Below are 26,296 nucleotides of genomic sequence, written 5' to 3'. Positions count from 1 at the left end.
ATATATATATATATGGAGCCTCTGTGGTACAGTGTGCATTTCGTACACAGGTGAGCCAGGGTCATAAACTTTGGGAGTGTTCACCCGGCCACGTACTGCATTAGGGGACACAAAGGGTGCTGTGGTTGGTTGAACCAGGAGTCGCTTACTATAAAGTATGCTTGCACCCAGTCGGCTTGCGTGGGCTGATTACACTTGGTTCACTGACTACACACATCCAAAGCCACTCCAACACTACAATTACACTTACAAGCACTTCTCACCTACATACAATCTCTACCAGACAGCCTAAGCCACTTAGTAGAGATACATTGGCTGTATTGTCCCGACTTCGGTCGGGATAGGCCGGTCCTGCAGTGGATACTCATATGGCTGATGATGATATATATATATATATATATATATATATACAGTAAAATCTCAAATTTCGACAGTTTAGAATTCAATGAATCAAATTTTGATGCATTTTGGAGTGGTCTGCCTTCCTTACTTTTCGATGCAAATTCGCGAATTTCGATGCTCTCAGGGCCAGACTCCAACCAAAACAAAAAAAGGTAATATTTTTTATACAAACCAGAATTCTAGAAGTGAAGGAAAATCATGAGAAAATGTATGAACCTAACCTAATATCATATGTAACATGTGCTCTCAGGGCCAGACTCCAACCTAAACAAGCAAAGATAATATTTTTGATGCGAACCAAAATGCTAGAACTGAAGGAAAATTATAAGAAAAAGTATGATCCTAACCATATGTGGACATGCATTTCACTGCAATTTAGTTGTATGTATTTTCTTTGTATTTTCGTTGCAACTTACCTTTTTCACAATGGGAAGCAAGAATGGTTCTTTGGGTAGCAGTTGTAATAGACTAGAGCAGCCTGGCACATCTAAATCTTCGCAGACAAAGGAGAAACGGCAATACAGGAAAGGGCAGAAATACACCAAGTGTACACTTGCTAACACTATGGCAATACAATGCAGAACTTCAGTTACTTAACTACAATTCTGTCTATCTATCTATCTATTGCCAGACACCATAATCCCGCAAAGGGTGGCCATTTGACACTGAGTTAGTTGTTTTACAGGGAGGGGCACCAACCCTCCACCATCCCACTTGTTCACACGTAGGGAGCACGTATGGTTCGGTTATATGGTTACCACCCAGCGTCGTAAATGGTTATAGTTCATAAAGTGTACACAGGTGTGGGCAAAAAATCATGATTGTAGGTAGTTAGGTTTGGAGGCCCCGGACCCAAACCAATTTTTCCCAAAAGAAGTTCAGTTTAAATTTCGATGATTTGAATTTCGCGGTGATTTTTAGGTACACATGTCCATCGAAATTTGAAATTTCACTGTAATATATATATATATATATATATATATATATATATATATATATATATGTATATATATATATATATATATATATATATATATATATATATATATATATATATATATATATATATATATATATATATATATATATATATATATATACATTATATATATATATATATATATATATACATTATATATATATATCTGTCTATCTATCTATCTATTGCCAGACGCCTCAATCCCGTTTGGGGTGGCCACAAACAAATTGCCTCCAAGTCGCCCTGTCCCCCGCCATTTCACTGCCCTGCTCCCAACTCAGACTCCCCTCACTCCTATACCTCTCCACCCCATCCCTCCATCTCATCCTCGGCCTCCCCCTCCCTCTTCCCCCCTCCACCTCACTCACATACACTCTCTTCGTCAGTCTTTCACCCTCCATTCTCTCCACATGGCCAAACCACCTCAGTGTGTTCCTCATAACGCTTCCCATCACATCCACATCCACACCACAATGCTCCTTTATATCCTCATTTGTCAGGCTGTCTCTCCATGTGACTCCACAGGCTTCTCTTAAATAACTCATTTCTACTGCTCTCACTCTTGACTTGTGTCCTTCCAACAACGTCCAAGCTTCACTTCCATACGTTAGAGTTGGTATCACAATACTGTCATGTAGTAACTTTTTCACTTCCATGCTCACTTCCCTGCTTCTTATCACTGCTTTCAGAGAACCAGCAACCTTTCTTCTCTGCTGTACCCTTTCAAGCACTTCACCCTCCAAACCTCCATCCTTACTCATCACACTACCCAAGTACTTAAACGTGCTCACATTTTCCAATTCCTCACCATCCAACCTCGCTGTACATTCACTGACTTCACCTCTCTCAAAGACCATCACTTTACTCTTCCCTACATTCACCTTTAGATTCCGTTTCTTACACTCTCCCAAACTCATCCACCAAGCCTTGCAGCTCCCCTTCATCTTCACTCAACAACACAGTATCATCTGCTAACAACAGTACAGGGAGTTTCCAAACACTATCCTTTCTCACCAGGGCCATTCCAACATCCACTACCCCACCTTGTACCTCTTTTATTACCCCATCCATGTACAGATTAAACAACCATGGAGACACATCCCTGTTTCAACCCAACTTTCAAAGAGAAAAATTCACTTAGTTCACCATCCACACGCACTGCAGCCTTCGCACCATCGTACATACTCTTCACAGCATTCAACAACTTCCCCTCTACTCCATATATTCTTAACACTTTCCACAATCCTTGTCTATCCACCCTGTCATATGCTTTCTCCAAATTCATGAAAGCCGCATACAACTTCTTTCCCTTCTCTAGAAACTTTTCCACTAGAGATCTAATAAAGAATATCTGATCTACACAACCTCTTCCCTTCCTAAAGCCTCCCTGTTCTTCTCCAACTAATTTCTCTGTTCTTTCTCTAACTCTGTCACTAAGTATCCTACCATACACTTTTCCTTTTATACTAAGAAGACAAATACCCCTATGATTACCACACACTTCTTTTTCCCCTTTTCTTTTGTACAAGGGAATAATTATACCTGACTTCCAATCCTCCGGGACTCTGCCTTCCTCCCAGGCCAATCTGCACATCTTCCACATCCATTCTACTACTATCTCTCCCCCATGTTTCAGGATTTCACCACACACTCCATCAATTCCTGGGGCTTTCCCCAATTTAACTTTCTTCATTGTTTCCACAACTTCTATCCTACTGATTTCTTCCTGTCTTCTCACCTCCCTCCTCCTCCCAGCCATTCTCCAGCCACTTATACTCGCATTACTTCCATCCTCTATGTTCAACAATTCCTTAAAGTGTTCTCTCCATCTGCTCACTTTTTCTCCCTTCTCCACTAGTAATCTACCATTTTTATCTTTCACTCCCCTGCTAACTTCACTGCCACCCTGTCTTACTCTTTTCACTTCTTTCCAGAACATTTTCTTACAGTCCCTCCACTTTACACTCAAATTCCTTCCAAATTCCTCATCCACTCTCTTCTTACTCTCTCTTACTAATCTTTTCACCTCTCTCTTTCTTTCTACATATAACTCTCTCTTCTGCCTCTCAGCTTCTTCCACGCCCCTATTTCTCATCCATTCATTGTATGCTTTCTTCTTTTGTGCCACAGCCTGCTTCACCTCTTCAGTCCACCATGCTGTTCCTTGCACCCCCCTCCGTCTTCTCTTCCTTCCACACACCACATCACATGATGCACATATTTCTTCTGTAAATATCCTACACACACCTTCCACGTCTCCCATCTGCTTCAATTCATATTTGCCCAATCATTCCTCCACTTCTCTCTTATACTCTGCGTTTTTCTCATCCTCTTGTAACCTTTCCACTCTCCTTGCAACTACTCCTTCCTCTCGTCTTTCCCTTCGTCTATTTCTCCATCTTACTTGAACTCTAATTCTGGCCACCACCAAGTAGTGGTCAGAAAGTCCACTCCCCCAACCTCTATAAGCTCTTGCATCCATTACACATCTTCGCATCCTTTCATCGACACACACATAATCAATCATTGCCTTCCTTTCATTCAGTTCACCACCCACCCTTCTCATCACTCGCCATGTATACCTGTGGATCATTTTATGCCTGAAGAGGGTATTGGCTATCACCAACCCCCTCCCAGCACAAATGTCCACTAACGCACTCCCATTCTCATCTATCTCAGCAGGCACACCCCACTCACCAACTATTCCATCCACCTTCACATTCCCAACTTTACCATTCATATCACCGATCAAAAACACTCTCTCATTCCTTCCAAACTTTTCCATGCACACTTCTATATTTGTCCAGAACTCTTCTCTCACTCTTCTAGCACGATCTTGCGTTGGCGCATACACACACACAATCGCCCACATTTGTATTCCAGCTTTCAACTTTACCCACACAATCCTTGACCCAAGTGATCCATACTGTCTTATGCTCTTCTTCCATCTTTTACTCACAACTATACATACTCCTTCCTTTGCCCTCTGATTCTCACCTACTCCTGCACATATACCCCATCCATACTCCCATTCTCTCACACTTTCTCCTCTCCATTTTGTTTCAGTTATTCCACATAGTACATCCACTTTCTCACCCTCAAGCACCTGGACAATCTCTCTCTCTTTCACCTCATCATTTGCTCTCCTTACATTCCACGTTCCGATAACCATGTCCTTTGTCCGGTCCTTGGTCGTCATCGTTTGGTCAGTCCTTGTCTGAGGCTTATTGTTTGTTTTTTTAGTTAGTTGTTTTCCGGGGAGGGGCACTAACCCTCCGCCAACCCTTTTACTCGCCTTTTACGAGAATCAGGGATACTGAGGGAGTATTCTTGAAAAAAAAAAAACTACCCTCAGGGGTATATATATACTGTATATATATATATATATATATATATATATATATACATATATATATTCAGGGTGACCCAGAAAAACCTCCCACATTTCAAAGGTAAATGAAAAAAAAATGGTTAAAGATAATCAAATTATTATTTGTACATAAGAAACTTCATTCAATACAGTTTTTATTCAGCATGTGTTAAAGATTACATCCTCCAAATGGTGGTTGTCATTGTCTATACACACATGGAGGCAATTTCTGAAAGCTTCCATGGCTCGATGGGTCATATCAGGTGGAACAGCGGCTATCTCTTGGTGAATAGCAACCTTACGGGCTTCAAGAGTTTGGGGTCGATGAGTATACACTCGTGATTTAAGGTAGCCCCACAGAAAAAATCACAAGTGGAGAGGTCAGGGGAACGGTCTGGTCACCCAACATCACCAGACAACGAGATGACCCGATCCGGAAACATTTCCCTCGGCACTTGCAGTGATCTCCGAGCTGTGTGTGCTGAGTGTATACTCATTGACCCCAAACTCTTGAAGCCCTTAAGGTTGCTATTCAGCAGGAGATAGCCGCGGTTCCACCCGACATGACCCATCGAGACATGGCAGCCTTCAGAAATCACCTCCATGCATGTATAGACAATGACGGCCACCATTTGGAGGATGTCATCCTTAAAATATGATGAATAAAAACTGTATTGAATGAAATTTCATGTGTGCAAATAATATTTTGATTATCTTTAACTCTTTTTTTTTTCATTTACGTTTGAAATGTGGGAGTTTTTTCTGGGTCACCCCGTATATATACATACAGTGGTCATCAGAAGTATCGAGCGCCTATGTCAGGGCGCGCAATACTTTTGGGAAAAAAAGAATCACCCTTTTTTGGTACTAAAAATTAAGCCAGATGTTTGGGCCGCTAATATGACAGCACGGCAGCTTGAGGCCTTACTGTGTGCTGGTTGGCTCCCGTCTCAGTTGCCTATGGGCTGCGTGAGAGAGAGGAACTCCGCCGCTCCTCCCTCTCTTCTTGCACCATTTTTTACCTAGTGTCCCACAGTATTTTGGCTTTCGCCACTTTGTTATGGCCCATACCCGTGAACTTTTGAGTGAAATCATATCCCAGATCATTGCTCTAAAGGAGGCAGGCCACCCCACGAAGGAAATTAGTGATTTGGTTGGTGTGGCTCGATCGACAATGCGGAGGTGGTGTGCCCGTTTTTGAGTGGAAAATATTGGTGACATTCATACAAAGAAACCACGGTCTGGTAGGCCCAGGAAAACTTACCCGAGGTCTGTTAATGTGTAAAAATATGCAGTGGAGTCTAATCCTCGTGTGAGTGCGAGGAAAATTAAGGAGAGCAACCCGGAAGTGTTTGGTGAGGTTTCAGTGTGCACGGTGTCTCGAAGAGTCCATGAACTTGGTTACACAAGTCACAGGCATGTGAGAAAGCCTCTTCTCACCAAGAACCAGCGACTTCATAGGCTTGCCTTTGCTAACAAGTACCTTAACTGGGGTGAGGACCAATCATTGTCAGTGTTGTGGTCTGATGAGGCAATGTTTAGTGTTACCTGTAATCAAGGAGCGCGCGTGTACCGGCGCAAAGGTAGTGACCTGCTTGACCCCCGTTACGTGGAGAACACAGTTAAACACCCTGATTCACTTATGGTATGGGGTTGTTTCTCTGGGAAAGGTTTGGGGAAGCTTGTTGTGCTTACCAAGAACTGCAGAGTGAATCAGGACATTTACCTGGAGCTTCTTTGTGATCATTTACCTGAGTCCTTTGAGCTCACTGGTGCACGAGTGTTTAAGCAGGACGGTGCACCTGCTCATAAAGCCAAATCGGTCACCAACTGGCTTCGTGACTGCGAGGTCTCCTTCATGAAAGACTGGCCAGGCAATAGCCCAGACCTCAACCCGATAGAAAACCTCTGGTATCTCGTCAAGAAGAATCTCCAAGGGAAGGATGTGAGCTCTCTGCCATTCGTGAATCCTGGGCAAAAATACCACCCCAGCACCTGAGAAACCTCGCCCTTTCATTTCCACGACGTCTCAGGTCCGTGAAGAAGCATAAAGGATACCCTACCAAGCGTTAAAGGTAAATATAAAGCATTATTTACATGTTTTTTCAGTGTTGAAAGGTTTGTTTCGTAGGAGGGACGCAAGGCGCTCGATACTTCTGATGAGCACTGTATATATATATATATATATATATATATATATATATACACAGTATATATTGGTGGTAGGTGGGGGCACTCACCATCCACTCACTCGATGTAGTGCTGCTCTCTGGTGTCTTCCCTTTCCTCTCCTCCAGCCTTCATTCCTTCCATCCTCTTCTGTCTTTCTTTCCTTCATTCTTTCCTTGTCCTTATGCCTACAGGTGACTTTACACTCTCTCTTCTGTCTTTCTTTCCTTTATTCTTTCCTCTTCTTTCTGCCTGTGGGTGACTCTACACTGAGTGACAAGCCAAAAGGTTTCCTGTACACTAGGAAACCATTTACTCTGCTGGGTGGTAACCATATAACCAAATTATGGTGCCTGATGGTTTAGTGGGTAATTATTGTGCTCCAGTCAGATTGAGCCGGTGAAGGTTTCTATCCAAGGAGTGGTTGGGGTTGATTGCTCACGTAATGCCACTCAGGGATGCGTGAGGCTGGTCATTCTCATCTTAATTGTCGGGACTAACTGCCTAGCCCTGGGCTCCTACACCCCACATGGGGCAACACTGGATTGGATGAGGGATGGATGATATATATATATATATATATATATATATATATATATATATATATATATATAATGTATTTATGTATGTATATTATATATATAATTAATCCCTCTATTATCTGAACAGTCTGGATCTGGTCATACTCCATATCCGTTCATTAGGCCGTGGCTCTGTTATAACCATATCGACTTATTTGTATGTAACCAAACATAAAAGTTCTGGCTTCAGCGGCCGGCCGGCCAACAAAATAAAAAAGAAATCTGTTTTGTGGCTCACCAGCCTCCCTGTCCACTCATGGGTAATTGACCGTAACCCACAAGCTGAGTGAGAATGGCTGTACAGATCCTTACTGTATGATTGAAATCACCCGGCGACCCCGATCACCAGTAACATATTGGCAGCGTGCGAGGAAGACAGAGCATATCCCATAAGCTGAGCGAGATTGGCTGTACGGATCCCTACCGTATGGGCGAAATCCCCCGGCCACCCTGGTCACCAGTAACATTCTAGCAGCATGCAAGGAAAACAGAGCATAACCCACAAGCTGAGCTAAAATGGCTGTACGGGTTCTTACCAAATGGTGAAAATTCCCTGGCCGGCCGGATCAATGGTAATGTATCGCCCTCGGAGGAGTAACACAGAGCCTAACCCACCAACAGAGGAGAAGCACCCATTTGTCCCCTCTCTGAATGGTGAAAGTCCCCTGGCATCTCTCGCTTCCCCCCATTCCAACCCCCACCCTCCCTCTGTCCATCCTTCATCCCTCCCCATGTTCACCACTGCCTGCCTAGTCTCCCTTCCCTGTCCCTCAGTCTTCCCCCACCCATGCGTCGCCATTTTTTTGTGATTTATTCAAATACTATTGGCTGTATCAGAATTCCAAAAACACCACGAGAAAGCTCATTAAATTCTGCATCTAGACATAAGCTTCGCTTTTGCATGGTGCAGGCAAAATTTTGCACCGGAATGTGGGGAAATTATTTGAAGGTATATTTTACTCTCCAACAGGCTCATTCTCACTGTTTTTTTGTACTTTACTCATCAGTTTTCTGTGTTTCCATAAGCTTGTCTTACAGTATTAACACCAGCAAAGATGATATGTACAATTTATACCAATATAACCAGTTTCCGAAGGCAAATTTGGCAGTGAAAATTTTTTCTTTGTGCCATGGAGTCACCATTATTTTTGCTGCCTCAGAAACATTTTAAATTCCTGAGAAACTTAACCATCTGAGGTGCAGGTGGTTTGAGTCGTTAGATCGTTTAACGACCTGTAAAGGGCACCATGACACGAATCGGGTAAAAAAAAAAAAAAATATATATGACACCGGTGGGAAATTTGTGTCCTCCTTTGTGTGACACGATGTGCATCATGGTGCATTGTACAAGATGGTATTTAATGACTCGATTGGAGTCAGTGCATGAAAGGGTTAAAAATACTACAGCCGTCATCTTCATTGATTTTTTTTGTTACCTTTTGTTGATTATGCATTGCATTCTTAGTGCCTGTCATTACATTAGATATTCACATGTGTGTTTCGGTGTATAGGTACAGCTGACAACACTGCAAAAATTAGGAAGTGTACTGTGCATATTGGTAGTGTTGTTGTTGTTGTTTTTCTTATTGGTTAAGATTATATTGCATATTCCAATGTGTGCTTTGATGTCTAAAAACAGCCAGAAGACCTCATACCTGCCAAAATTAGGAGGGGTACTGTAAATATTGGTAGTTTTTTGTTTGTTTGTTTGTTTGTGTTTGTGCTTTGTTTTCTTAGTGTTTAGGATTGCTTATTCCAGTGTGTTTTGATGTCTAAGAGGAGCCAAAATACTACAGAATACTGCCAAAATTAGGAGAGGTATTGTGCATATTGGTAGTTTTGTTTGTTTTTTTGGTTTATGCATTGTTTTCTTAGTGTTTAGAATTGTATTGCATAATGCAACATGTGTTTTGATGTCTATAAACAGCCAAAAGACTGCAGAACACTGCCAGAATTAGGAGGGATACTGTACATATACTGTAGGTTGGATATGGGTATAGGTAGGGTATAGGTACAATAGAGGATATATATATTTTTTAAAATGCAAAAAAGAAGGAACCAAAGGCCAGGAGCCCACAAACCATTCCTTCCAAGAAAAAACAAAAACAATATAAAAGAGAGCCAAATTCAAGATCCGTTCATTTTGAGATCCCTGGACACACAGCGTTTGAAAAACTGGAGATCATAGGAAGTAGGAAATACAGACAGAGGGAGACAGTTCCAGAGTTGACCTGTTGCATAAATGAAGGACTAGGAGTAACGGTTAACTCTTGTGTTAGAGAGTTGGACAGAAAAGGGATGAGAGTTTGTTGCTAGACGGGTGCTACCACCCTTCATAGACGACAAGGGATGCAAGCAGACATTTCAGAGGAGCAGTGACCATGGAAGTAATGATAGAAAAGAGATAAAGATGCAACAGTGTGGCAAAGAGACAGAGGTTGAAGGGAGCCAGTAAGAGGAGGAGAGTTAATAAGACGAAAAGCCTTTGACTCCACCCTATTGAGAAGAGCTGTATGTGGGGAGCCTCCCCACACATGAGAGTTGTACTTTAAACAGGGGCGAATAAAACCCATGCATAAAGTCAACAACTGTGCAGGGGTAAAGAAGGTAAGGAGTCGGCTTAGCACACCCAGTCTCGTGGAAGCAGATTTTACAAGAGATGCAATGTGATCTTTCCAAGATAAGTCCCAAGTGAATGAAACCCCAAGCATATTCAAGGATGATGCAGGATTGAGCTGGATATTATTAAACATTAGTGGGTACTCCTGTGGAAGATTTTGACGGGTTGATAGTTGTAAAAACTGAGTTTTTGGTGCATTAAAAACAATAAGATTATTTTCACCCCAGTCAGAGATACGAGTCAAGTCAGACATTAGGTGTGCCATTGCCTCATCCCTTGTTTGTTGAAGTAACTGCTGTGATGGACGTTGCAGGAGCCGAATGGAAAGGTGATGGGTAGAATCATCAGTGTATGAGTGGATAGGGTTAGATGTACAGCTTAGAAGGTCATTGATGAATAAACGGAAGAGAGTTGGTGATAGGACAGAGCCCTGAGGAACACCACTGTTGATAGATCTAGGAGAAGAACGATGGCCGTCTACAACAGCGACTATAGAACGACAAGAAAGGAAGCTATAAATGAAGACACAGATAGAAGAATAGAAACCGTAAGAGCGTAATTTGGAAATTAAAGATTTATGCCAGACTCGATCGAAAGCTTTGAGATGTCAAGTGCAATGGCAAAGCTTTCATCAAAGTCCCAAAAGGAAGATGACCAGGAGTCTGAAAGGTAGGTGAGAAAATTGCCAGTGGAGTACCCATGACAGAACCCATACTGACAGTCAGAAAGATGGTTGTGATAGGAAAGATGCTTTATAATTTTTCTGTTAAGAATTGACTCGAAAACTTTTGAGACACAGGATGTTGAAGCAATTGAATGATAGTTAGAGGGTTGGGAATGGTCACCTTTCTTTGAGACTGACTGAATGAGAGCAAACTTCTAGCAAAAAGGAAAGGTACAAGTTGACAGACAAATGCGAAAGAGTTTACCTAGGCACGGTGTAAACACAAAAGCACAGTTCTTGAGGACAACAGGAGGGACTCCATCAGGCCTTGTTAGTATTGAGGCCAGTGATGGCAGAAAATACATCAGCTGAAGAAAATGTCAGTCATGAGGAAGTCAGAGGGGGGAAGTGATGGAGGAACAGCATCAGAATCGTCTAAGGTGGAATTGGAGGAGAAAGTCTGAGTGAAGAGATCTGCTTTATCAGTAGAAGAAATTGCTACAGGGCCATCAGAATAGAAAAGAGGAGGGAAGGATGATGAGGTAAAATTGTTAGAAAGCTTTTTGGCAAGGTGCCAGAAGGAGCGGGAAGAATTCGAGTTGGAGAGTTGAGAGCATTTAGTTCGGATGAAATTTTTTATAGCAGAGTGAAGAACAGCCTTAGCACGATTCTGGACAGAAACATAAAAAAGATGTGATTCAAGGGTGGGTTGGCTCCGGTACTTTTGATAGGCCCTCTCCTTGTTGCGGACAGCATTAGAACAAGCGTGATTGAACCAAGGCTTTCTTGCATTAGTCAGAGGATATGAGAAGGGAATATATGCTTCCATGCTCTGTATCCGGACATTGCCCGTATGCGGTCATACCTTTGGATCTAGTATGAAGGATAATCGAGGGATTCCTTACATACCCAGTACGTATAGGTTAAAATATACTAGCAGCGTCGGTACACTAATCCCATTTTTTCTTCTTCAGTCTCTCTTTCTACTCCAGAAAGACTGTGCACAGGCACAGACACAAGTATCTTCCCAAAGTTTGATGGATACATAGCTGAAAAATCAAAGTATCAGAAACACGCACTGGTTGAGATAAGGTGTTCACTGTATTTTGCCAGTTGTTAATTTTCTTCAGATTGAGCTGGGAACATAATTGTTTCTGTGGCTGTTCATCTTGTGCTTTTGAAGAGGGATTGGAAGAGGTCCAGGAACTTTTATTTCAACTTTCTCAGACTAATGCATAGTATTTGTGTGCACTTGTTTATTACCAGTGACCTGAAATGACCTTGGAGGTGTCACAGCCTTTGTCCAGACTGGAGGTCATGTGAGTCTCCATGCCAAAAATTTGGCTGCTGGTTCCAGTTGTTCAAGCGTGTATAACCTGTGACCTCAAATGACCTTGGAGGTCAGCCTCACATAGCCTGTGTCCGAACTGACGGTCATGTGAGTCTCCATGCTAAAAATTTGGCTGCAGGGGTACCCAGCAAACACTCTACCATTGGTCTCAGATGACACAAATCTGAGTTTTGACTCACTTAAAACTGTCCTCGGATCACCCTGATTCAAAATGTATATGGGTCTGAGGGTCTCTGGCCCTTGGTTTGGGCATGATTGAAGGACAAACAAATAAAGATACAAACAATGTGGTTCTTTTATACCTATATCTGTCTATCCATCAATATACAGTATGTACATATATATGTATAGTAATCCCTCCACTATCCGATATAATAGAGCCAAAGGCATGTCCGGCAAGTGGTCCTGTCCGGAAAATGGGCCTCTGTCTGCTCGACTGGTACTTATGACCCTAACCCAGCCTAACTTTGAAAGCCACCTAAATGACTCCCTACCGGACATGCATAGCACCTATTTAAACCTATTTAAGACCCAATTCACTCCAATAATGGACATGAAGAATGAAATAAATGAAAAGGAACCAGAGAATGAGGAATTAGAAATATGGAAAATACTTGGCAGGGGATGGGTCTATTATGATGTGACAGAGGTAAACCAGCTCTTCTGCCCTGCTGCGGATGTCACTGATTGCACTGCGCAGTTGACCCTCGTGCGGTGTGGTGCGGTGAGGATCTGTCCCTTCTCCCCTTTGGGGCTATGATGCAAATGAATGTGTTTGAATGGATGAGTAAATTGGGAGTGTGTCGTCCTGTCTCGGCTACCTCCCTTTCCTTGGGGGAAGCAGCCTAGGTATATAGATGGATAGACTTGGCAGTGTACAGGCTACTTACAGCACGTCTGTGGCCACCTCCTCTAAGGCTCTGGTAGTTGTGAAAATGCTCTTGAAGCACGTACAGTAATCCGGTGTTGTGTTACACTTAATTCTTTGCACTGTGAGTTATAATTGTTTAACACTGCATATTCTGTTCTTAATTGCACCACGCCAGTTTCAACCACCACTTTGCACTCCACACTTAGGACTCTAAATTCTACTTTCTTAACACTGCACAACACTGTAAATTCCTATGTGATCTAGTGGTGAGATATTGCAGTTTATTCACTGTTTATTCACCAAAACGATCATGTGCGACATCCATTGTGATAAGCATCCACTCATGGTGACAGTTAGGCAGTAACTGGTGGTGAGGGAGGAGCAGGATTGCCAGATCAGAACTTGGCCACATTACCAAACTCCTCAATTTTCATTACCAAATTTAACTTTTCATTACCAAATTTGTAAAGCTAGCATTTATTCTTCACTAATTATATATGCAAGTGGATATACATGTAATCACTCTCCTTATAATTAACAGCATGTTGATTATTTTCATGCTATGTAGGCTAGCAGATTAATCAGAGAGAGCAGACAATCCACCATCTCCATCCTGTGTATCCTCATACATGTGAAAAATCTGTTTGGTAATGCATTATTCTGAGTCATTACCAAACGAATTTTTCAACACCAAATTGGCCCACATTTGGTAATGAAAAATACCAAATGGCAACCTTGACAGAGGAGGGGGGAGGGGGGAGGATGGAAGGGGTGAAGGCGCTGTGGTGTAAACAGCTGTTCAGCACCACGCGGCAATTTCAAATTATGAATGGGAAAAAATTCCAATTTGGGGGGAATTTTTTTCTTTTTTTGGCCATTTTTGGGTTCCGAAGGTCCAGGCCCACAATGTCCGGTAAGTGGGGTGTCTGGAAAGTGGGCATCCGGATAGTACAGAGATTACTGTATATCCAACCATCCATCGTACCATCATCCAATCCTATGTTGCCCCATGAAGAACGTATGAAACTGTGGCTAGGCAAGTTGGTCCTGACCTTTAAGATGAGAGTGACCAGCCTCACTCATCCGTGAGTGGCATTACATGAGCAATAAACCCCAACCATCCCTTGGATATAAACCTTCACAAGCTCAGTCCGATTAGAGCGCCATAATTACCCACTAAACCACCAGGCGCCAAAATTTGGTTATATGGTTACCACCCAGCTTAGTAAATGGTTTCCTGGTGTACAGGAAACCATTTGGCTTGTCACTCAGTGTACAGTATATAGATAGATAGATACATAGATAGATAGATTTCTCTCTCTCTCTCTGTACTGTATATATATATAGATAGATAGATAGATAGGTAGATAGATATAGATAGATAGATCTATATATATCTATATCTATCTATCTATCTATATCCATCTATCTATCTATCTATCTATATATCCATCCATCCATCATCCAGTCCTACTTTGCCCCATGAGGAGCGTAGGAGCCTGGGGCTAGGCAAGTTGGTCATGGCATTTAAGATGACAGTGACCAGCCTCACTCATCCCTGAGTGGCATTACGTGAGCAATAAACCCCAACCATCCTTTGGATATAAACCTTCACTGGCTCAATCTGATTGGAGCGCCATAATTACCCACTAAACCACCAGGCGCCATAATTTGGTTATATGGTTACCACCCAGCGTAGTAAATGGTTTCCTGGTGTACAAGAAACCATTTGGCTTGTCACTCAGTGTAGAGTCACCCACAGGCAGGAGGAGGAGGAAAGAATGAAGGAAAGAAAAACAGAAGAGGGAATGTAAAGTCACCCGTAGGCAGAAGGACGAGGAAAGAATGAAGGAAAGACAGAAGAGGATGGAAGGAAAGATGGATGGAGGAGGGGAAAGAGCAGACACCCAAGAGCAGCACTACATCGAATGAGTGGATGGTGAGCGCCCCCACTGCATGATGGTATTGTGATCCCTACCCTGACATATGGAAGCGAGGCGTGGACCTTGCAAGAGGGGAACAAGTCAAGAGTGAGAGCAGTGGAAATGAGTTACTTGAGAGGAGCATGTGGAGTGACGTGGAGGGACAGGTTGACGAATGAAGACGTGAAGGAACGCTGTGGGGTAGATGTGGATGTGGTTGAGAAGATTAGGAGAAATACACTGAGGTGGTTTGGACATGTGGAGAGAATAGAGAATGAAAGACTGACTAAGAGGGTGTATGTAGGTGAGGTGGAGGGAGGGAGAGGGAGGGGTAGACCGAGGATGAGGTGGAGGGATGGAGTTGAGAGGTATATGAGGGAGGGGGGGGTGAGTTGGGGGGAGGGTAGTCAAATGGTGGGTGACAGAGTGACTTGGAGGCGTTTTGTCTGCGGCCACCCTTTGCTGGATTAGGGCGTCGGGCTATAGATAGATAGATATATACTGTATATATATACTGTGTATATATATATATATATATATATACAGGTAAGCCCTTAATTCACGCGAGAGTTACGTTCCCAGACCCTTCGCGTATGTGGTAAATTCACGTATACATTCTGCCCTTGTGTGCTTATAATTACGCATGTCTACTAAGTATATTACATCTGAATAATACTGTTTATGCACTACATACACCTTATAAACTAGCATAAAGTATGAAAAACAACAAAAATATAAGAAATTTTACACTGAAACCTGACAAGCACAGGTGTAGGTGGAGACACTTCAGCAGTCTGGTGCACAAACCCTCACTGCCTCCCATATGCTACATTCTGCCTTCTTTATTGTCCAAACAGTTGACTCATTCACCCCAAGCATACGGTTCCGAGCCAGTTCACAGGCGTAGGTGGAGACACTTTAGCACTGTCTGTTGCACTAGCCCTCACTGACTCCCATATGCGACGTTCTGTCTTCTTTATTGTAAGAACAGTTGACTCACCCCAAACACACGGTTCAGAGACAATTCACCATGAAGTCAATCCACCATCAAAACATGGACGATTCCCTGTCATTCCATAAATATACTTATTATTGATTATAATAATTAATACTTTAATAACTAATTTTCAGGGTGATTTAATAACTCATATAAGTAAAAAACTAGTGCACTGTACTTGCTAAATAAACTGGTATGTAAATAAATGACGGGGAATTGTCCTGACGGAGAACTGTCGCTGACATTCCTCCCTTAAGTTTGTCCAACACTTTAACTTTCTCTGTCAGCAACATCACTTTATGAGTCTGTTTTGGTGTGTTACCACATGCATCACTAGCACTACGCTTAGACCCCATGTTGGCAGACAAGGCAAGCAATCACTGGAAGGCAGAAAAATAAGCCACAAATAACGATTCGCAAGTCATGCATAGTTCGACCGTCGGATTCAAACTGACTGTGTGGTGCGTGGTAGACCGACCTCCCACACACACACACACACACACACATATATATGTATGCACATGGGCAGCAGATAGGCATTTTTATATTTTATTTATTTCTCTTGTATATTAAAATTATTTATTTGAATACTATAATTTTATGTTTTAATTATTGTATGAATAATTCGTGGATAACCGAAATCGCGTGAAGAAAGTTCGCGTGAATTAAGGGCTTACCTGTATATATATATTTATATATATATATATATATCATCCATCATCTAATCCTACGTTGCCCCATGAGGAGCGTAGCAGCCCGGGGCTAGGAAAGTTGGTCCTGGCATTTAAGATGAGAGTGACCAGCCTCACTCATCCCTGAGTGGCATTACGTGAGCAATAAACCCCAACCATCCCTTCGATATAAACCTTCACCAGCTCAATCCGATTGGAGCACCTTTATTACTCTCTCTCTCTCTCTCTCTCTCTCTCTCTCTATATATATATACGGTATATATGTATATACTGTACGTATATTCTGTATATCCACCAGTATTTTATAACCATTGCATAATGTATTGATTTTGCAGGTGTGGTTAAGGAACTGCGATCTCTTGGGTTGTTCCGTTTTCTCAGTGTCTACCTGAGTGAGTTGATGGTCAGCGAATCACAAGAAGTCGCAGAGGGATAGTAAGTTACATTATATTTATGAGGTTGTATTGCAGTACTTGAAAATTTCAGTGGGATTGATCCCCCTCCTCCTTCCAACCTCTGGCTTATCATGGACTTACAGATACTGGGCAGTTCAAATGATCACACCAAGAAGTCTTTTGTTGAGGTTATGCTGATGGGTTGTTTGTGTTGTGATAGAATGGTGCATGAGATAGATGAGCGTATTGTGGTGTGGGGGGTCAATAATGAGGTCACAGTGGCTTGTTTAGGAGCTGTATTTTGTGTTGGTACTGTAGTAGTTACAGCGAAGCTGGTATACACTAAGTTCTCACTGTCGCTTCCCCCCCCCCTCTTGATCCTCAGTAAATTGCTGATTCATTTTGTTAAATACTCTGTTGTACCATTAAAACAGCCCTTTATTAACCCATCCCATCTGACAGATGTTCCTGCAAACCCTTCCCACAGCCAGGCATTCCCAAGAGAAATTGTGAAAATAGTCTGTTTTTAAACCTTCATATGTCAGTTAATACTTAACCATTTATAAAAAATAAAGTGTCACAATACTCACCAATCCTTTCACTTCAAGCTGATTTCATCAAATGGTCCGTGAAATGTGTGTAGGGAGAGTGAGCGAGTGGGGAATGGGGGCAATTTTTGTTGTTTTTTTGCTGGTGTCTGTATGCGTGGTAGAGGTTCAGTGCCACAACTAAGGCTTAGACAAGCCCTCCACAATAATAACACTTCAATAACACTTGCAGAAGACCAAAATCCACCACAAACACTATTTATGTGAAAAATTTTCCCTCTCTCTCTCTCTCTCTCTCTCTCTCACACACACACACACACACACACACACACACACACACACACACACACACACACACACACACACACACACACGCACAAACACACACACACTAGCGAACAGCCACAGTGAACGGACGTCTCTTGACTGCTCACAGGCCCAGCCACCGCTGCAAACCTTAAGTAGTTATTGGAATTATGTTTGTCCTGTCTCCTATGGTCTTGTTTTAAGTTTAAAATACTGTAAGTTAATATAGGCTACCAAAAATGTAAAGATTTATTGGCAAGAGTATACATGAATGTTTGTAGTATTTTCGGTAACTGCTGTTTTTGGTACTGTAACCAATCTCAAACATGGCCGATAATGTAAACATTGAGGGACTCGAATTTCCAGGATTTGATAGAAATACTAATGTCATGGATCTGGTTAAAACATTGATTATGAGGATTAGGGAACATGAAAGGAAAGTGGAGAATCTAGTGTTAAAGGACGTGTCTGAAAATACGGAGATTACTATACAGAGTCTGATCCAGTCCAATGAGACAGCGAATGAGGAGATCAGGAATTTGAAGTGTGAAAATATCTAATTGAGGAGAAAACTAGAAGAGAGTACTAATAAAACGGAGAAGATGAGTAGTGTATTAGAAGAGCATAAGGCAAAGTGGGCACACGTAGAAGAAGAACAGAAAGAAGTGGTCAGCTTAAGAGAAATCATCCAGGAAGAAAGGGAAATGAACAAGAAAAAAATGGAAGAAAATGTAGTGAAAGTACTGAAGAGAAAAGATAAAATAGTGAGAGAAACTGTAGAAAGGAACAGATGTGTGGTAATATTTGGAAACGGGGGAGGAAGAAAAGGTTAGATCCGTGAGACTCGAGAGAGACACAAACCTGTTGAGAGGAATATTAGGCAAGATTGATCCCGAAGGAGACAGGTGGGTAAAAGAAATTGAGGAAGAAAGGAGGATAGGGCCGTATAAGAAAGGGGAAACAAGACCAATGAGAATCAAGTTGTCATCAGAAAGTGTAGTAAATGATATACTTAAAGTGACCTGGAAATTACGCAATGAGGCAGGGATGGAAAATATTATAATAAGAAAAGATTTGAATGAAGAAGAAAGAGAAGTTTTAAAATCATTGAAGGAACAAGTAAAGGAAAAAAATGATAAGAGTACAGAGGAAGAATGTAATACTTTTTTTTGAAGAGTGATGGGTATGAAAGTAAGGAAGTGATATGTATGGAAATAGAAGTGAAGGAAACTAAGGGGGATGGCTATGAAAGATCAGAAATTGAGGAAGTGGTACCGACGGAGAGAAGGAGAGAAGAGGGTATAAAAAATATCAAAAATAATTTGAAGGTGGTATATACTAATGGAATTTGAGAGGAGTGAATGATGAAGTGAAAGAGAGAGAGATTGTCCAGGTGCTTGAGGATGCAAAAGTGGATATATGTGGATTGACTGAAACTAAATGGAAAGGTGAAAGGATGAGAGAATGGGAATATGGTGTAGGTACTGTATATGTGTGGGAGTCAGTGAGAATGAGAGGGCAAGAGAGGGAGTATGTCTGATGATAAGCAAGAAGTGGAAGGAGAATATAAGAGAGTATGGAACAGTGGGTGCAAGGATTGTATGGGTGAGGATGAAAGTAGGTATACAAGCATGGGCGATTGTATGTGTGTATGCTCCAACAGAGGATCGAGTGGCAAAAGTGAAAGATGAGTTTTGGGCGAGAGTAGAAGCATGTATGGACAAGTTTGAGAGGAGCAAGAGAGTGCTGTTGATTGGAGACATGAATGGCAAAGTTGGGAATGTACGAGTGGATGGAGTGGTTGGTCAGTGGGGTGTGCCAGCTGAAGTACATGGGAATGGTAGTGCTTTGGTGGACATCTGTGCTGGTAAGGGGTTGGCAATAGCCAACACCTACTTTCGGCATAAGATGATCCACCAGTATACATGGAGAATAATGAGGAGGATGGATGGTGAACTTGTTGAACAAAAGGCAATGATAGACTACGTGTGTGTGGATGAGCTAATGAGAAGACAAGTGTTGGATGCAAGAGTGTGGAGAGGGTGGGGGAATGGAGTCTCGGACCATCACTTAGTGATGGCCAAGGTAGAGCTGCAAAGAAAGTGGTTGAGGAGACGAAAGGGAAGACAGGAGGAAGCAGCTCCTGTGAGAAGAGTGGAGAAATTGCAAGATAGTGAGAAAATGACAGAGTATAAGAGCATAGTGGAAGAAAGATTGGGAAGGTATGAGCTAGAGCAGATGGAAGGGGTGGAAGACGTATGTAAGATATTCACAGAAGAGATAAGCGCAACGTGTGAGGCGGTTTGTGGAGTGAGGAGGAGATGCAAGGGTGTGCAAGGGACAGCATGGTGGAATGATGAGGTGAAACGAGCTGTGGAACAAAAGAAGGCATATGGTGAATGGTTGGCGAGTAGAGGTAGGGGAGAAGATGAGAGAGAGAAGAGAGAGGTATATGTGAGCAGGAGAAGGGAGGTTAAGAGACTGGTGAAGGAGAGTAAGAAGAAAGTGGATGAAGAGTTTGGGAGGAATCTGAGTGTGAAATGGAGGGAGAGTAAGAAATTGTTTTGGAAGGAGGTAAAGAAAGTAAGGCAGTGTGAAAGGGGAAATAGTAGGGGAGTGAAAGATAGGAATAATAGATTGTTGGTGGAGAAGAGAGAGAAATTGAGGAGATGGAAGGAGCACTTTGAGGATTTGTTGAATGTAGAGAGTGAGAGCAGTGTGAGTATAAGTGGTTGGGGAATGGCTGGGAGAAGAAGAGATGAGAGGAGGGAGGAAGAGATCAGTAGGTCGGAAGTAGTGGAAGCGATGATGAAGATTAAGCTGGGAAAGGCCCCAGGAATTGATGGAGTGTGTGGTAAAATGCTTAGGTATGGGGGTGAGATTGTTGTGGAGTGGATATGGAAGTTGTGTAGATTGGCTTGGGAAGAGGGAAGGGTTCCAGGGGACTGGAAATCAGGTATAATTGTTCCTCTGTACAAAGGAAAAGGGGAGAGAGAAGTATGTGGTAACCATAGGGGTATTTGCCTTCTTAGTGTGACTGGTAAAATATATAGTAGAATACTCATTGATACGGTTAGTCATATGACAGAGGAGCTAGTTGGAGAAGAACAAGGGGGATTTAGGAAGGGAAAAGAGTGTGTAGATCAGATATTTGTTCTAAGATGTTTAGTGGAGAAGTATCTAGAGAAGGGAAGGAAAGTGTATGCTGCCTTCATGGACTTGGAGAAAGCTTATGACAGAATAGATAGGCAAGGTATGTGGAAGGTATTAAGAATATATGGAGTGGAGGGGAAATTGTTGAGTGCTGTGAAGAGTATGTACGAGGGAGCTAGGGCTACGGTGCGAGTGGATGGTGAGCTGAGTGAGTTCTTTGATCTCATTGTGGGACTGAAACAGGGTTATGTGATGTCTCCATGGCTGTTTAATATGTATATGGATGGGGTTGTAAAGGAGGTGCAAGGTAGGGCAGTGGATGTGAGGGTAGCCCTAATGAATGAGGGTGAGATTTGGAAGCTTCCGGTGTTGCTGTTTGCTGATGATACAGTATTGTTGAGTGAAGATGAATGGGAGTTGCAAGGTTTGGTGAATGAATTTGGGACTGTGTGTAGGAGGAGGAAGCTGAAAGTTAATGTAAACAAAAGTAAAGTTATGGTGTTTGAGAGGAATGAAGTCACAGAGTGTGCATTGAGGTTGGATGGTGAGGATATGGAGAATGTGAGTGCATTCAAGTACTTGGGTAGTGTGATGAGTAAGGATGGAACTTTGGGGGATGAAGTACGTGAAAGGGTACAGCAGGGAAGAAAGGTTGTTGGTACACTGAAAGCCGTGATGAGAAATAGGGAGGTGAGTATGGAAGTTAAGAAGTCACTGCATGATGGTATTGTGATCCCTACCCTGACGTATGGAAGCGAGGCGTGGACCTTGCAAGAGGGGAACAAGTCAAGAGTGAGAGCAGTGGAAATGAGTTACTTGAGAGGAGCATGTGGAGTGACGTGGAGGGACAGGTTGACGAATGAAGAAGTGAAGGAACGTTGTGGGGTAGATGTGGATGTGGTTGAAAAGATTAGGAGAAATACACTGAGGTGGTTTGGACATGTGGAGAGAATAGAGAATGAAGGCCTGACTAAGAGGATGTATGTAGGTGAGGTGGAGGGAGGGAGAGAGAGGGGTAGACCGAGGATGAGGTGGAGGGATGGAGTTGAGAGGTATATGAGGGAGGGGGGGGGTGAGTTGGGGGGAGGGTAGTCAAATGGTGGGTGACAGAGTGACTTGGAGGCGTTTTGTCTGCGGCCACCCTTTGCGGGATTAGGGTGTCGGGCTATAGATAGATAGATAGATATACTAATGTTGATGGTTTAATATCGGGAAGGCTTGAAATTAACGATATATTGAGAGAAGATGAACCTGATGTCATGTGCTTTGTAGAGACTAAATTAAGAAAAGATACTGATGTTCATATGGGAGATGGTAAATACAAACTGTGGAGAAGAGACAGAAAAAAAAAAAAACGGTAGGAGGAGTGCTGATAGCGGTGAAGAACAACATAAATGTAGATACCGTGGAAATGGGAGAAGGCAGGGGTGAAGTGATATATATGAAATTAGAGACTGGAGAGAATAGCAAAAGAGATATGGCGGTAGTGTATGTTCCCCTTAAGACGAGAGCATGGAATGATGACGAATACCATGAGATGTTGTCAGATATGGCTAGTTATTTACAAAAAATAATTGAGAAAAGCAACAATATAATTTTGGTGGGTGACTTTAACTGTAAAGAGGTGAACTGGGAGGAATGGGACTCAGGAGGCAACGAAGATTCGTGGGGCACTATATTATTAAGTATAATAATGAATAATTTGATGACGCAGTAGGTCAAAGAAGAGACACGGTTCCGAGGTGAGGACACACCAGCAAGGTTAGATTTACTGTTTACCAAAGAACCCGATGTACTGTAATAGAATCATTGAAATATTTCTGTTCTATAGGAAAAAGTGATCATGTGGTCATTGAGTTCCAGATGATAATAGGGAACGTGGAGCCAAGAGACGAGCTTCACAGGCAGGGAAGATACAACTTTGGGAAAGCAAATTTTACAGGATTGAGAAAATTTTTTGAAAATGCGGATTGGAGAAAATTCAGAGAAACGAGAGATACAGAGGAAGTGGGATATCTGTCTAGACCTCTATAATTGGGAGTGGAAAAATTTGTACCAAGAGTAAAGGGGAAAGAAAACAGGAAAATGGAGTGGTTTAATAGAAGGTGTATGATAGCAAAAAAAGAGAGAGATAAGGTGTGGAACAACTGGAGAAAGACGGGTAACAACAGAACGAAGGAAGAATATAAAAGAACTAGAAATGAATACACAAGAATACGTAGAGAAGAAGAAAGGAATTTTGAAAAAGGTATAATAGACAAATGCAAGGATGAACCTAAACTGTTTTATAGATTTGTTAATGGAAAATTGAAACAAAAACGAAGGAAGTAAGAGGAGAGGTCTATAAAGATGCAGCAATGCAAGCTGAAATAATGAACAAATGTTTCCAATCGGTTTTCACTAATGAAAAAGAGTTTGTGGAAAGGGAGGGAGTGATTAGAAATGTCCTGGTGATAAAAGATATAAAAGTGGAGGTACAGGAAGTGTATAAATTACTGGAAACTCAAGATGTAAGGAAAGCCCCAGGACCTGATGTAATTTCTAATTGGGTACTGAAGGAATGCAGAAAACAACTGGCAAATAAAATTCACAGTCTAATCGTGTGTTCTCTGGAAGAGGGGAAAGTGCCACCAGAATGGAAGAGGGCAAATGTGGTACCAATTTATAAGGGAGGAAACAGGAAAGAACCCCTGAATTATAGATCAGTGTCTCTAACCAGCATGGTCACAAAATTGTGTGAGAGAATCCTGACAGATATTGGATAAAATATCTAGAAGAGATGAATATTTTGGCTGAATGCCAGTTTGGATTCAGAAGTGGAAGGTCATGTGTTTCCAACTTGTTGAGTTTTTACTCAAGAGCGATTGACTTGGTACAGGAGAGAGATGGTTGGGTGGATTGTGTGTACTTAGACTTAGAGAAGGCCTTCGACAAGGTACCTCATGAAAGACTAACGTGGAAACTAGAATATATAGGAGGACTGAAGGGGAAACTCCTGGAATGGATGAAAGACTTTTTGAGAGACAGACAAATGTGGACAGTAATAAAGGATAGGATGTCTGGATGGAGGGAAGTAACAAGTGGAGTCCCTCAGGGCTCGGTGTTGGAGCCAGTAATGTTCCTGATTTACATAAATGATATGGTAGATGGAATGAACAGTTATGCAAGTCTGTTTGCTGATGATGTAAAAATATTGAGGAAGGTAGAGGTTGAGGAGGATTGTAAAAGGCTGCAGGAGGATCTGGATAGGATACATGATTGGAGCCGGATGTGGGAAATGAAATTTAATGTAAGGAAATGTAAAATATTGGAAATGGGTAAAAGTACCAGGAGGCCATCACAGAATTATTTGTTGGGTAATGAATTAATCACAAAAATGAGAGAAGAGAAAGATTTGAGAGTGCTGGTCCAAGATAGCTTGTCACCTGAAAAACACATTAACAAGATAGTTAGGGAGACGTATAAACTCTTGACTAACATAAGAGTAGCATTTCATTATATGGATGAGGAGATGATGAAAAAATTGATAGTGGCCATGTTCTGCCCCAGGTTGGAATATGCAGCGGTAGTGTGGTCCCCACACAAAAAGAAAGATATAAACAAGATTGAGAGAATACAAAGAACAGCAACCAAGATGGTCCCCAGTTTGGCAGATCTGTCATACAGAGAGAGGCTGGAAAAGCTGGATTTGCCTTCCTTAGAAGAAAGGAGAAAGAGGGGAGACATGATTGCAGTGTTTAGGACCATGATAGGAGTAGACAAAATTGACCGAGAAGACCTGTTTGTATGGGATAAGAGAGTAACAAGAGGACACGGAATGAAATTGAAAAAGTCTAGCTGCTTGAAGGATATCAAGAAATATAGCTTTCCTTTCAGAAGTATAGACTTATGGAATAACCTGGATAAAGAGGTCATCCAATCTAAAAACATAAATGAGTTTAAAGCTAAATTTGACTTACTGAGAAACAGCGACGGGAACCAACGAGCATAGCACATTTCGTGTATATCACAATTAGGTATTTTAGGTAAATACATAAATATTTGTAACGACTTAGACAAAAAGGTGGTGCAGGAGATAAACATTCGTATGTGTAAAAGTAGACTAGATAAATGTGGATATGGAGACAGGACAACACGAGCATTGCTCAATTCCTGTATACTTCAAATAGGTAAATACACAGACACACACACACACACACACACATGAAGATGTATGTTTGGCTTGCATTGTCGCTCGATTCTGGCACTGCTGTGTGACTAGAAGTCTGGGTATTACAACTGCTACAAATAATACTATTATTACTACTAATACTACTACAACTACCACTGTTACAACTACTACCACTACTACGACTACGACTACTACGACTACTACTACTACAACTACTACTACTACGACAAGTACGACTACTACTATTACTACAACTACCACAACTACATCTACTACTATTACCACCACATCTACTACACATACTACCATTGCTACTACCACTACAAGTACTACTAAAAAAAAAAAAAAAAAAAAAAATATTATGAACAAAGTACTGTACATAGTTATTTACGTACTGTCCATAATTGGAAATACTTACCACTATGACTCTTTCCTTTGATTTGTACAGGCTATGGCAGAGCGACTTGGAGGCATTTTGTCTGCGGCCACCCTCTGCGGGATTAGGGCATCAGGCTATACATAGATAGATAGATTTGTACATTTTCATCATAACAAATATGCATAAACAAATATTTTCAATATAGAATAAGGCAACGACTTTATAATGAAACAGACCTTCTGCTCCCGTTATTTTATACACAGTGCAGTAAAATCATTTTTCCTAATTACACAAAAAACAACATACCAGTATGTATAAAACTAACTAACTTATGCATAATACCCAGACTTCTACTGGTCGGTCTTTGAGTGAAAACCAAAGTAACAATTAGTGCACAGTGCCACTTCACATTCAGCACACCACCACCTTGTCATACGGCGGTGCTGTGGTTGGTGCGATGAATTAACGCAAACATATCAACGCCGGAAGGCTTCTTTGCCTGCAGCTGTTGGAGGCAGTGCTTCCATGTAATGCCTACTGAGGTAGTCCCTGCACTGTAGCCGGTCAGGCAGTTGCTGCACATTGTGACTGTTTCATAGAAGGCATTACGGTACTTGGCCTTATCTCTCCAGAAGGCAGTAACCTGCATCCATCTTAAACTGTCTAAGGGATGTGCTGGTCCGTGTAATTTCCCTATACAGAATGAACGCAATCAGTACACAGATG

At 41.9% G+C, this 26,296-nt stretch overlaps 1 protein-coding gene across 1 annotated transcript in view; it reads left to right on the top strand.

Moving 5' to 3' along the window:
- LOC145416941 (serine-protein kinase ATM-like) overlaps nt 1–26,296 on the top strand; it is a 505,436-nt gene that overhangs the window by 368,196 nt on the left and 110,944 nt on the right. The window contains exon 37 of the mRNA XM_080285796.1: nt 16,954–17,010. Within this exon, the coding sequence (XP_080141922.1) occupies nt 16,954–17,010 (57 nt within the window). The remainder of the gene's footprint in view (nt 1–16,953; nt 17,011–26,296) is intronic.

The sequence above is a fragment of the Coenobita brevimanus genome, chromosome 108 (genome assembly GCF_032717465.1).
Source record: "Coenobita brevimanus isolate Jiangsu-jjx chromosome 108, ASM3271746v2, whole genome shotgun sequence".
Taxonomy (NCBI): domain Eukaryota; kingdom Metazoa; phylum Arthropoda; class Malacostraca; order Decapoda; family Coenobitidae; genus Coenobita; species Coenobita brevimanus.
Note: the sequence above shows the minus strand (reverse complement) of the source record. Positions and strands in the feature narration are given on the sequence as shown.